We start from the raw sequence: 13,808 nt of genomic DNA, 5'->3' as shown, positions 1-13,808 counted from the left end.
ACATACAGAATCCTATCCTGAAAACTACAAAACACTGACAGCAGAAATGAGAGAAGATCTAAATAAATGGAGAGACATACTATGTTCATAAATTGGAAAACTCAACACAGTACAGATATCAGTCTTCCTCAAATTGATATACTGATTGTGGTATAATAAAAATATATTTGGTCTTTGTCCCCAGTTCCTGACACAGAGCTCCTAAAACTCTTGGAATTTCCTGGGTAATAGGAGCGTGTTTTGTTATTTATAATGAGCCCCTCTGGAACACATCTGCATCTATGCTAATGAAGTGACTCAGGGTAGGGCTCCTAGATAGCTTCAGGATGGGGCTGCTCACCAGAATAACCAACCATGGAATTAGAGGGTTAGAACTTTCTGTCCCATCCCCCAACTCAGGGGAGGATAGAGGGGCTGGAAATTCAGTATAATCACTAATGATCAGTGATTTAAACAATCATGCCTATGTAATGAAACTCCATAGACAAACCATAAACAACCAGGCTTGGGGAGCTTTGGGTGGGTGAACACATGGATGTGCTGGGAGAGTGGTACACCCTGAGATGGCAGTGAAAGCTCTCAGTCCCTTCCCCCATACCTTGCCTTGTGTATCTCTCCCATTCGGTTGTTCCTGAGTTGTATCATAATAAAAGTGTAATCATTAGTGCTTCCCTGAGTTCTCTGAGTCATTCTAGTGAATTATCAAACTCGAGGAGGGACTGAGGTCATGGGGATCCCTGAGTTACAGTCGGCTGGGCAGAAGTGTGGGGAGCCTGGACACTCCATTTGAGCTGGTATGTGAAGTGGGGTGCGGTCTTATGGGACTGAGCCCTTAATCTGTGGGGTCTGTGCCAACACTAGGTAGTTAGTGTCAGAATTGAACTGAATTGTAAGATACTCAGTTGATGCCAGATAACTGGACAATTGGTTGTTGTTGAAACAATGTATTTGGTGTCAGAAGAAAACCACACACAGATTTAATACAATTCCTGCCAAAACCACAGGAAGAGTTTTTTGTAGATATAGACAATATATTTCTAAAATTTGTGTGGAAAGGCAAAGGAACTAGAATAGCTAAAACAGTTTTGAAAAAGAAGAATAAAGTGGGAGGAATCAGTCTATCCAATTTCAAAACTAATTACACAGCGACAACAATCAAATCGTGTAGTATTGGCAGAGGGTGACACACACAGAGATCAATGGAACAGAGGACAGAACCAGAAAAAGACCCACACAAATGTACTCGACTGCTTTTTTGGCAAAGGTCAAAAGCAATTCAAGGAAGCAAAGAAAGCTTTTTCAACTGATGGTGCTGGAGGAAGTGGATATCCATGGGTAAAAAAATGAACTTTGACCTTATTGGGTATCTTCCACCTTATTCAAAACTGAACTCAAAATGGGCCACAGATTTAAATGTAAAACATAAAGTATAAAACATTTAGAAAAAATCTTCCAGACCTACGGCTAGGCAAAGTGTTCTTACGCTTGACACCAAAAGTACGATTCATAAAAGGAAAATCTGATAAGTTGGACTTGCACGCGTCAAAATTAAAAATGTTTGATCTGCAAAAGACCCTGCTAAGAGGATGGAAAAACAACTACAGACTAGGAGAAATCATTTGCAAACCACATATCTGACAAAGGACTACTATCTAGAATATTAAAGAGCTCTCAAAATTCAAGAGTAAGAAACAACTCAATTAGAAAATAGGCAAAGACATGAAGAAACATTTCACCAAGGAGGATATACAGATGACAAATATGTTCATGAAAGTGTTGAACATCATAAGCCCTTAGGGAAATGCAAATTAAGACCACAGTGTGGTATCACCACATACCTATCAGCATGGCTAAAATAAAAAATAGTGACATCACCAAATGCTGGAGAGGATGTGTCATTACAAGGGCTCTTAAAATGGGGAGACGAAGGCACAAGAGTCAGTGTCAGAGTGATGCGGTGTGAGAAGGACACGACCCACACCTGCTGGCTTTGAAGATGGAGGAAGGGGCCCTGAGCCAAGGAATAGGGGCAGCTGCTAGAAGCTAGAAGAGGCAAGGAAACAGATTCTCTCCTACAGCCTCCTGAGGGGAACAAAGCCCTGCAGGTACCTTGATTTTGACCCAGTGAGACCCATGTCACACTTCTGACCTACAGAACTGTAAGATAATATGTTTTGTTGTTTCAAGCAACTAAGTTTCTGATAAGTTGTCATGGCAGAAAATGGAAAACTAATACAGTATGATTGCATTTACATAGCATTTTTGAAATGACAAAACTATAGAAATGGAGAATAGATTAGTGATTGCCAGGGGATGAGGAGGTAACAGGGCAGGAGGGAAGTGGGAGTGGCTATAAAAGGGCACCTGCAGGATCCTTGTGGGGATGGAAGTATCCTGCATATAGACCACATCCATGTCAATATCTTGCTTGTGATACTGCACTACAGTTTTCTAAGATGTCACCCACTGGGGGAAACTGGATAAAGGGTACGTGGGAGCTCTCTATACTATTTATTAGAAAAAGTATGAGAATCTAAAATTACTATTTATATAAAACTTTATAACATGTGCATGGCAGCTGCTGCTACTGTCCTGCTCAATGGTCATTCCCCTAGTGTGAAACTGTCTTTTGTCCTTCCTACTTCTTTCTGCTTGGAATACAAGTGAAATGCCCAGAGGTACAGCAGCCATATGGAAACAACAGCTCTAGAACAAGACACTAAAGACAGCAGAATAAAAGAGCCATGAAGAGCCAGGTCCCTGACCCTATCATGGAGCCTCTATTGCAACCCTAGCCTGGCTGCCTTCAAGCTGCTGGTTATACGAGAGAAAGACTTCCCTCTCGGTTAAGCCACTGAAGTGAGGTTTTCTGTTACATGCAGCCAAATGTAGACCCTAACTAACATGGTATAAACAACACCATAGAGTGTTACCAATACCATAATGTGTGGCCAAAGGATAAAGAGATGTCTGGGAACTAAAACACCTAATGTGGGGTAGTGGTTTTCTCTGGGGGGAGGGAGAGCAATGGGGGACTTCAACTCTATTGCTAATGTCTGATTTCTTACGCTGAGTGGTGAGTACAGATGTTGCTTTTATTATCTTTTATATTTTTTTGTGTATCCTAAATGTTTTACAACAACATTTGAATATAAAGAAAAGAGAGTAGGTGCTGAAGAAAAAATGTAATGGTAAAAAGATGATAACTAAATGGCAAGCAATAGGATATACTGGAGTATATACAGAAGCCACTGGTGTTAAACTCACTGGGCCTGACCTTGTTTTTCCAAAAGGGCCTGACGTGGCCACCGAGCATATCTGCTTTAAGCATTTGCTATGTCCCAAAGACAAGAACAAATGCCCTTAGGATAAAGACGCAACTTCCCCAACATTGGCATTTCCTTAAGGATAAGCATCTCTAGGCTAGGAACTGATTGCTTTGCTAACCCTGGACCACTCAGCTCGAGACAACAGACAGGCTACCTGCTGTGTCCACCAAGACAGCAGACCTACCACCTGCTGTGTGAATTGCTGTGCCAGCAGAGCAGTCTCGTGACTGTTGTAAAAGGGACATTCCAATCATATGTGATATATGCTCTTTGACGGTACATAACCACTCTGTACACCCCACTTCTTTGGTGCCCTTCCTTCCTCGGGGAACTAAGGACCCAGGCTAGTCCTCAGATCTGGCTCATAAGAAACTCACCTCAATTTTGATTTATAGATTGGTTATGGATTATTTGCATCGACAAAAAGAAAGGCCTTTCTATTTACTCGTTGGCCCACCTGATAAGAATGATGGACTCCTTTCCGCAAGCAGCTCACAGAAATGACCTGAACCCTCCTTCCACCTGTAGCTGCTAAAATCAAAAGGGCACCTGGCATGAGGAATCGTCCAGCCCCACAGTCCTCAGCCTGGTCCAAGACTCGCCACCTTCCTTGGATAAACATAACTATCTTATTCCTACCCTTAGTGGCCAGGTTCCGATACACGCCCCTCAGGGGGATGGGGCGCAGGGGGCGGTGTGAGGCACCACACCCCTCCTGAAGAATCAGACACTCTGGATGAGTGGACTGTAACAGGAGATGTGGCACAGAATGGCCTGAACCCACACAGGACAGGGTCGCACTCCAAAGACTGAGTCCACAGGTCCTGGGTAGGGCCTGGGCTTATGCCGTTTGGAAAAGCTCCTAGTTGACTTCTTCCTTGTCCTCCCAGCTAAAATGCTTAGCAGCTTTATATTCTACAATTTATATTACAAAATATTTTTTTATTTCCAAATATAAAATTACACCATAATATTGAATGAATAGACTTTTAAAAATGACATCATTCGCTCTACCCCCTGGGGATTCTGCTGTGCACCCTGGGGAGACGTGCCCTACTCCAACCAGCCCAGAAAGACTGATTCAAACATCCCCCCAGAACCCAGGAGTCCACGCTCCCTGCAAATTTGACAGTAAGAGCTCATAACTTGTTTGGGCAGGTCCAGTGTTCTCAGAAATACACCTCTGTGTTTCTAGACTATTCTACTGCCCCAGACAGAGCTGGAGGGAGTACTCACAGAGGCACAGACAGCCCAGGCAGCAAGAAATGGCAGCTACCCACAGTGAGGAACCCACTGGCATGACTTGTTTTTAAGAAATACCCGGCATTGCCTCTGGTCCCATTTCTAGGCTGATGCCTGAGGACACTCACAGCCAGAGCAGGTCCAGGGGTGGGGACAGGGGTCAGAGGTCACACTCATGCTAAGGCACTGTGTCTAGAACTGCACTGTGAGAAAGCGTCCCACTTTCAAATGGAATCCCCTTCAGATGGAGTCTGTTTTCTGCCCAGAAGGGACCCCAGAATCACCTATCTGCCCTTCCATTTGATCAATGCGGATTTTCAGAAAGATGAAACACCATACCCCTGGCGCCCCTGCATGTTAATATCAAAACTGGGATGAGAATTTCCATCTTTGGACTCCCAAAGCGGTAATTTTTGTTAACTAATGCTTTAGATGTAATGTTAAATCTAACAAGCTTCCTTTTTCCTCTGCCCCAAAACTTTCAAAGAATATTGTTTTCCATCAACAAATCTTCAAATCACGTGCCAGAACTGCAAAAAGGCTTAAAGGCTGGTTTCACTTCCTGAGTGGAGGCAGCCTGCCACGAACTGCACAGCCTCCAAATACAGGCAACACTGGGAGCCCATGAATATTTCCTGCCTCACTGTGCATTCACTAAGTGGGGCCGGGCCAGAACACAACTTTCAGCAAGTTTGAGTCTATGTTCTAATATTCTCCACCAAGACAGCCTGTTCTCACTGGTAAAAAAGATCATTTTCAAAAACCATAATGAGGCCAGTCTACTATTAGAAGCTTAACAAGCCCCAAGGCTTAAAATAGCAAAACAACCCCTTCTCCAAAATAAACAAGGCTTTCCTTTGTGCGTCTAAGGAGAGGCAAGACCACGGCTAAAGCAAATTCTAAGACGTTTACTGTCCCTGAATGCTGAGGAAATTGGAGCCCCCCACCAAAGCAGATTATACAAAAGGGGATCTGCTCCAGAGCATTTGCCTGATTGTCAAGTGCCAACCTGAGACTCAAATCCTGAGGATGGGCTCCCTCTCCGAGGGAGCTAGGACAGAGCACTAACCCCGTGACCATCAGATCTGGCTGGGGCCTTGGCTTACTCCACAGACCCTAGACAGAACCTTGGAGGGGACCAACTGAGAAGAGAAATATCTGAAAGACAACGTTAATGACTGAGGACCCGGAGACACATAAATGCATAAAATTTGCTGCCACAAAAATCTATATATTGAGATACGAAATGAAATGAGTTTTCTCCAGGCATAAGTCTCTCAAATACGCTTAGCTTTTGGTGTAGAACTTCTCATATATGATCTTGGTCCAAACATAAAGTCAACATCTGTCCCCTCTCTCTCTCTTTCTCTCTCTCCCCCTCTGCTCCTTCCCCCACCCTCTGCCAACCCCAAGACTCATGGAAAATCCATTTTACCATTAAGTAGAAGAAACAATGACAGTGGCTGAAATGGGCAAAGGGAAGAAATAAATAAAATGCTTTAGAATTGAGCGTAGGTTTCTCAATGAAATGTTGGCGGCACAATCAGCCTTTCTCTCTTTATCACTTTAAAACCGGGGCAGGAGGAGGCGACCTGGACATGGCAGCCTAGGGCTTCACCCAGGGGCCAGGCCCACTGGATCCTGCTGCCTGACAGAGGCCAGAGAGTAAGAATGGCACAGTTACTAAGAAGGATGGCTGCCCAGCTACTTGAGGTGCAGCTGAGGGCCAAGCTGCGAGGTCTCACACAACTCGGAACAACAGGTCAGAAGACCCTGGCCCTCTGTGTTAAGAACCTTCCATATAGTTGAACAGCTACAATTCAGACCAAGAAAATGAAGGCCTAGGAGGGGGACGGGGCCAGATTGGCAGGTCTCAGTCTCCTGCTCTCCCAGAGGGGCCCTCGGATCCTCATGGAATTCTCAACCCCTACCAGGCTGCATTTTCAGCATTTTAGCTGGAGGCAGGAGGGCCGGACAAGGCAGAGGTGAAGACAGGGAGCAGGTGACTTTCTAGTGTGGGATGAGCAAAAGCCCAGAGTGCAGGATGCAAGGAGGCAGGGCTCCCCTCAGGGTGCCTGGGGGCTGCGCATACCCGCCACTGGCTAGAAAGGATCCAGGAGCCAGGAGTGTGCCCAGGGCCCCCTGCCTGTTCCATTTGCTAGAGGACGGCCTGCACATGCACACTCAGACACGTACACAGAGCGTAACCTAAGAAACAAAGGCTCACGTGGCAGCCACTGCCGCCAAAAGGCTTCACTAGGGAAACCTAGTTTTAGCAGGTAAAAAGGCAAGGGACTTTCAAGATGTTTATGATCAAAAAACCAAAACCAAAACAAATACAAAAACAAAGCCACACCCACTCTGGAGTAGAGTTATATGGGAAAAGTTAAGCAGGAATTGGACTTCATTTTTATACCTTCCTGAGAGGCACATGACAGGAAGCTATTCCTGTACTATGCTCTAAGGCTGAATTCAACACAGGAAGGCAATGGGGGGGGGGGGGGGGGGGGTCAGGGCAGGCCCCGGCTCATCCAACAGCGTGGGTTTTACTAGCAGAATGCCTATGGAGCAAAATCCTAAAGAGCCACAGCAAGGACTTCAGTGCTCTGGGCCAGAACCCATCACAGCTTCACTAAACTGCCATGAACAGTGGCAGGGGCCCCCAGGGCTGCCCTCATATTTCAAGTTGCAATTTAGGATACTTTTCCATGAGAAAAGAAGAATCTTCTCCCCTGACACCTTTTGTCTAGGAAAAGCAATTACGCCAAAATCTGAGTGCAGAAGAACAGAGGGGAACCATTGGTAATAATGGCTAATATTTTTGGAGCACTTACCACGTGCCATTAGCTCATTTCATCCTCCCAAGAGTTCCACTGTACCAGAGAGGAAACTGAGGCCCAGAGAGTTAGCCACCCTCCATGGGGCCCCCACAGGCCAGCCAGGCTGGACGTGAAGCAGGGCTTGCTGGCTGGCTGCTCAGCCCCTGAGCTGAAGCCTCTGTTAACATTTCCATTCCCGTTCCAAGAAGTACACATGGTGAGCCTACTTTTTTTCAGTTTTTATAACAATTAACTTCCTGCTGAGATGCATCCCAACCCAGAGCCATGTGCTTGGGTTAAAGTTAAGTTAGTGACAATGGGCCAAAGTCAAGGGGCTCAGGGTCACAACTACCTGGGCTGATATCAGACAACCTGCCCCTGGTTCAAGAGTAGCTAAAACTGTGTTTTTAACATGCAAACTCAGCTTCTGACTTTTTTCCTAGTTGGAATAGTTAAGAGAATATAAAATATGTTAATATTGCCATATTGGGGTTAACATAGTCCCCAAATCTATCTTCTTTCAATGTCCTAACTTTTCTAGTAATGAAATCATTTTGGCGTCAAAGCAAAATAAAAGATTGTTTTCTATCCACCAAGCCCCGAGCACAAGGGAGGGGAGCTGCAGCAATTCTGTTTCTGGAAAAGCCAGTAGGAAGAGGGAAGGGGGAGGAGCACATGGCGGGACCCGCAGAGGCCTGGTTCTTTGATACTATCCACAGATACTCACCCAGCACCTGAAACAGGCTACGTGCTGTGCCATTTACTGTCAGGTAGTGATAAGCATTATCAGGAAATTAAATGTAACAGAGAGAGAGAGAGTGTGTGTGCAACCTTGCCTGGGGGTGGGAGTGAGGGAAGGCCTCTTCAGGAGACCATCCAAGCTGAAACCCAAATGACAAGAAGGAGCCAGCATGCAGAGATCTTGAGGAAAAGATTCCAGCCAGAGAGAACCTCCACGCCAAAGTGCTAGAAAGAAGACACTGTGGCTGGAGCAGCACGAACAAGCAGGGAGCAATTGGAAATGAGTCAAAGGGAGTGGGAGGCCCTGCGAGTCCTTGCAAACCCTGGTAAGGAATGGGAAGCCACTGGAGGATTTTAAACAAGGGGACAACACAATCAGATTCATCTTCAAAATCTCGTTCTGGCTATTATGTGGGAAGCAGGATAACACATGCGGGATCATTGGCAGGTGGGGGGAAATCCATTTAAACCAAGGTTGGGGCTTCTCTACCTGGCATCATGTTCCCAATTCACAGACATCTAAAGAGTCAACCTGTTAATAACCAGGCCGGTCCCTGATTCACTTTCTTAAAGTGCTGAGTGGAACACAAATATTTAAAAAATTAACCACAGGGTCCGGCCCCAGTACCCATCAGAGATGGTTATTTGTGTTCCACTCGGCACTTTAAGAAAGTGAATCAGGGACCGGCCTGGTGGCACAATGGTTAAGTGCGCACATTCCGCTTTGGCAGCCCGGGGTTCACTGGTTCGGATCCTGGGTGTGGACATGGCACCACTTGGTACGCCATGCTGTGGTAGGCATCCCACATATAAAGTAGAGGAAGATGGGCATGGATGTTAGCTCAGGGCCAGTCTTCCTCGGCAAAAACAGGAGGATTGGCAGCAGTTAACTCAGGGCTAATCTTTCCCAAAAAAAAAAGAAAATGAATCAGCATTATTTTTAAAAAGTGCCCTGCACACTTCCAAAAAGCATTTGAGGCCATTGTGATAAAGCCCATAAGCAACAGGACAACTAAAGTTCTCCCTGGGAAAATATCTATAATATACGGTAATATGAGTTACAGCATCAGTTGGAGAGAGAAACACAAACAATGAAGAATTTTAAAAGCCCAATTTGTTCTAAGGGTTGAGTTTAAATGCACTCATGGCTTCATCACGGGCTGAGTCCTTCACTTTTATCCACTTTTCTATTTCTCCTCCTTGTCCTCTCCCCTGCCTACCAGCCAGCCACTCTTTTCCTGGTTTTCTTGCTCACTGGCACCCCCATCAGAGACTGAGCAGAAAGGATGGACTGGAAAGCCTGGAAATGCCCCTGGGTCAGCAGTTTCAGTTCTCTGTGCGAGTCTTTGTGGGATGGTGTTTGTTTGCATGGGGTTGGTGGCAGGATTCCTGGGTTAAAGTGATGCGTAAATTTTAATCATGTATCCATTCCTCTAAGGTGTAGAGTCAACACACATTCCACCCTGTCTTTCTCTCTCTCTCTTTCCTGTCTGCTAAGCAAACCACTTGCACCCACAATATGCAAAATTAAAATCTTAAAACTACATTTTAATCTCTTCCTATTGCACTCTTACCTCTGCTCCAATTCTGCCAGTGAGAATCCCATTCTTTAGCTTTTCACAAGGTAAGAGGTAACACCGTCAGACATCTCACAGGTAAGTGTAAGATAAAAAACAAAAGGCAGAAGAAGAAACATTGGAGAAATGTTTCATTCTTCCTGCTGGGGCAATTTTAACAGACCTTTTATGATTATCTGACTAAACCTGATTGTCAGCTACAAAATTTTTTATTTCAGCTTTCAAAATTTTCGAAAAAGAAAAACTCCATTTTTTTACCATCTTACACCAAAACTATTGTTTCCGTTACTTTCCCATAATTTTCACCACATTCACTACCTCCAACACCTCGCTAGTAGCAAAATCTAACAGATTTACTGCAGATTATGAAAAGTGGAGCTGGCTAAACGCTGAGGGATTTCAGGGTTTGGGGGAGTGGAGAACAGAACTGTTTTAGTCCTTTGTTTGGTTTTGGATTTTGATGTTTGTTTCAAATTGCTGTGTTGCCCCAAATTATCAATAGCTTTTCTAATTCCCAAACGGACCTGCCACCAACTGCTTAAGATTTCATTTGAGCAACTGAGATTTCAAAGGAAAACTTCAAAGGAAGAAACTTTCTATAAATTGCTTACTATAAATTGAACTTTCCAGGCATTCTTTAAAAAACATCTTTATAATAGGTGAAAGCTACTCAGCCTTATTCATGGTCAAAAGAGACAAAAATCACATGCTAACTGGTAATAGAAAATTTTTAGTTAAGCAAAAATGCCTGGGATGTGTTTATTTAGAGTATCTTATTTTTTCTCTTTCTTTTTCTTTTTGGTAAAGCCTGGTTAAGAAGGGTCCAGCTCCCTTAAGAAACGCATCAGCGATCAAACTTCTAGCCTGTCATCACTTCCCTCCAAACAAGCTGTCGATGCAGAATGGGACCTGCCTTACCTTGCCTCCACTTATCAATCCAGCATCTTATTCTGGAATGCCTGTTGCACTATTTGGCAGAACTGAGATAAACCTAGACCCTGTCCAAGCACATTACATTCTATTCAGCAATAACAGAGGTGAAAAGAATGCTTCCCCGTTTTCCAGGGGCCCCGCACTCACAGGGTGTCCCTACAAAAGGGTGCTAATATTGCCCATAAGGACCCAGTGGGAGCCGCTGGGACCCCCGTCTCTCCCCAGCCGACTGCCGGCGTTGGTGGATCGCAGCACCGGGGGCGTGACCCCCACTCCCGCAGCGTGCTCGTCTCCGGGCGCGCGTCCCTCGAGAGACAGAGTCTGCGGCTCCCAGAACTCCCGCCGGAGCCGGAGTCCAACCACGCGACGATGTCTAGAAAGTTTTCGGCGCATTCCCAACCGGACCTGCCACCAACGTTCCTCTCGGCCGAAAACTTCGGGACTTGCAGCGTTCCCGGCCGAGCTCGATGTCCTCCTCTGCGGTAAAGGGGGGTGCCCACTGCTACCCGGCTTCTCGGGGACGCCTACCCACGACCCAGCCTGAGTGCCCTGTCACTGGGCTGGTGGGTGCCCCTGCGCTCCACTCCCGGGCACCGCTGGGCGGCGGGAGGTGTTTGCAAACCTGCCCAGCAGCCGGCGCGCTCCCTCCTCGAGCTCCGGGCCGCGAGCCCCCGGCCCCGCGCCTGGCCCCCGGCCCCGCGCGCTCACCTCCTCTGCAGAACGCGGGGAGGAAGAGCCAGGGCAGAAGCAGCAGCAGGGCCTGTCCCATCCTGGGGCCGCGGATCTGGAGATTCTCTCCGGACCGACGGACAGATGGACGTCCTGAACCTGCCGCGGCGCCGGCCAAGCGCGCCAGCGAAGCAGCCTGGTCCGGGAGGCCTGGGCAGCCAGCGCCGGAGTGGCGGGACCGAGCCGCGGCGGGAGGAGCTGGGGGCTGGAAGGGGCGGGCCGGGGGCCGAGCCGGGGCCGACTGGGGCTGGAGGGGAGGGGCGGGCTGGCGGCTGAGTCCACAGGACGGAGCCCGCTGGGGTGGGGAGGGGGCGGGAAGGAGGACGGGAGGGGCGGGCCGCGAAGGGGAAGGAAGGGGCCGGGGCTGGACGGGAGAGGCGGGGAGGGGCGGGCCGGGGCCGAGCCGGGGCGGACCGGGCTGGGGGAGGGAATCGGAGACCTGTAGAAGGGAGGGAGGGCCGAAGGTGGGGAGGAGAAAGGGGCCCAGGTCTCTGCGCGGGCCCGCTGTCCAGCACGTGGGGGTGGGAGCGGAGAGGGAGGAGACCAGGTTGGAGAGGAGTGGACGGCACCCGACGCAGCCGCCACACCTACGAGGAGGGTCCAGCAGTTGGGGTGCCGTGGCGACTCCTCCGTCCAGGCGTAGCGGACGCGGAAAACCCAGGCAGCAAGGCTCCCAAAAGCTAGGGCCACCGCGGCCCCGCTCCGTGCTGAGCGCCCCCTGGGTGCTGCCAAAGGTGTGAGAGTCCTCCCGGCGTCGAGGAGTTCTTTGCCTCCTGGGGAGCGGTTCTTGGGGAAGAAGTCTTTGCTGGGCCCCGTTGAAGAGTCAGAGAGAGGTGAGGCTTGTGGAGGGAGATGAACCTCACCGAAAAACTGCAGCGCAGGATTGGAGAGAGACGGCTCTGCAGCAGAGAAAGTTAGTCATAGAGGAGATCTAATCCGCTTTTACCAATAATCGCAACAAGTTACATTTATATACATTCTTACTTAAAGGAAACATTTTTAATGTGAGCCTTTCACAACGTGAGCCAGATCATGCCATTCCTTGCACATAACTCTGAAAACTCTACAGTGGTTCCTGCTTTCTCGCTGCATAAGAGCCAAAGTCCTACCTGTGGCCTACAAGGTCCTCCATGACCTGGAGCACCCTTTCCTCTCTGACCTCATCTCCTTGCTCCACTGACATCCATGCTGGTTTCTTGTCAAGCAGTGTGTGAGCCCTAGGCTAGCTGGCCTCTTCAGGTAGATTTGGCTCTAAGGAGACAACCAGCCCAAATAATTTGGACAGGTTATTACTTATACTGACAGCAAAAGCAAAATCAGCATGGTGTCCGCTCCTTGAGTCCATAGCCCCACATGGTGACACCAAGCCAGAGGGGCCAATGAAGAGACATGAGCAGTGGGCGGCTCTGCTGCTAAGCAACCAACTCTAAGCTGCAGCCAAGCAGTTTTATAGACTTACACAGGAGCCTGAGGCTGTATCCTTGGGGGAAGGGGGAGTCATGGAGGGAAGACGACGGAAAGTCCTGTGCTCAACTGAAAATATAGAGAAGGAAGAAAAACAGCCTTGCAGCCATCGCCCACAAGATAGGGATATGAAACTGGCTCCCAATAGCTGCTCACCAGGCTTACCTCCCCTTGCTCCAAGGGGAATCATAGGGCAGTCCACCAAGACTTGGGCGAGACTGCAGTCCGGCCTTGCCCACATGCCTGTGTGGAGATGTGCCAGGTCGCCAGGTTGTCTCAGCAGAGCAGCTCTCCTATAGCCTTCTTGCTGTTGCTCATAGACACCAGGTACTCTTCTACCTCAGGGGTTTGCACTGACTGTTCCCTCTACCTGGAAGGCTCTTCAGCCAGTCTCACACCCTCTCAGTTAACTCTCCTCCTTCAAATCTTTGCTCAAATCTCACTTTCTTGATAAGGCCTTCCTTGTATAAAACTGTTCTAGTTATCTCTTGCCGTGTGACGTACCACGCAAACAGTGGGGGTAAACAGCAGCAGTTATATTAGATTCGTGGATTCTGGGTCTGAGATTTGTACAGGGCACAGGGATGGTAGTTTGACTTTGCTCTTTGATCTCTGCTGGGATCTTAGGCTAGGGACTAGAGTCATCTAAAACAGGGGTCAGCCAACGGCAGCCTGCAGGCCTATTGCCTGTTTTTGTAAATAAGTGTTATTGGAACGCAGCCATTCATGGGCTTATTCTCTCTGGCTGCTTTAGGGCTATAGCAGCAGGGTCGAATAGTTGTGACAGAATTAATATGGCCCACAAAGCCATCGGGTCTGGCCCTTTACAGAAAAAGTTGGCCAACCCCTGGCCTCGTTCCCTCACATAACTGGCACTTGCACTGGGATAACTGAAAGACGAGGGCTGCAGACCGGAGCACCTGGAGGAGTCTTCTTCATGGGCGCCTCAGGAGGTGGAGGTCTTGCGTGTGGGC

The 13,808-nt window shown here is 48.0% G+C and overlaps 1 protein-coding gene across 1 annotated transcript in view; it reads right to left on the bottom strand.

The window, feature by feature from the left end:
* MERTK (MER proto-oncogene, tyrosine kinase) overlaps positions 1-11,539 on the bottom strand; it is a 102,167-nt gene extending 90,628 nt beyond the window's left edge. Inside the window, exon 1 of the mRNA XM_046662468.1 lies at positions 11,350-11,539. Coding sequence (XP_046518424.1) covers positions 11,350-11,410 — 61 coding nt within the window. The 5' untranslated portion in view covers positions 11,411-11,539. The remainder of the gene's footprint in view (positions 1-11,349) is intronic.
* Positions 11,540-13,808: the final 2,269 nt, after the last annotated feature.

The sequence above is a fragment of the Equus quagga genome, chromosome 5 (assembly GCF_021613505.1).
Source record: "Equus quagga isolate Etosha38 chromosome 5, UCLA_HA_Equagga_1.0, whole genome shotgun sequence".
Lineage (NCBI taxonomy): Eukaryota > Metazoa > Chordata > Mammalia > Perissodactyla > Equidae > Equus > Equus quagga.
The sequence above is the reverse complement of the archived record's forward strand: the minus strand, read 5'-3'. Positions and strand labels throughout refer to the sequence as shown.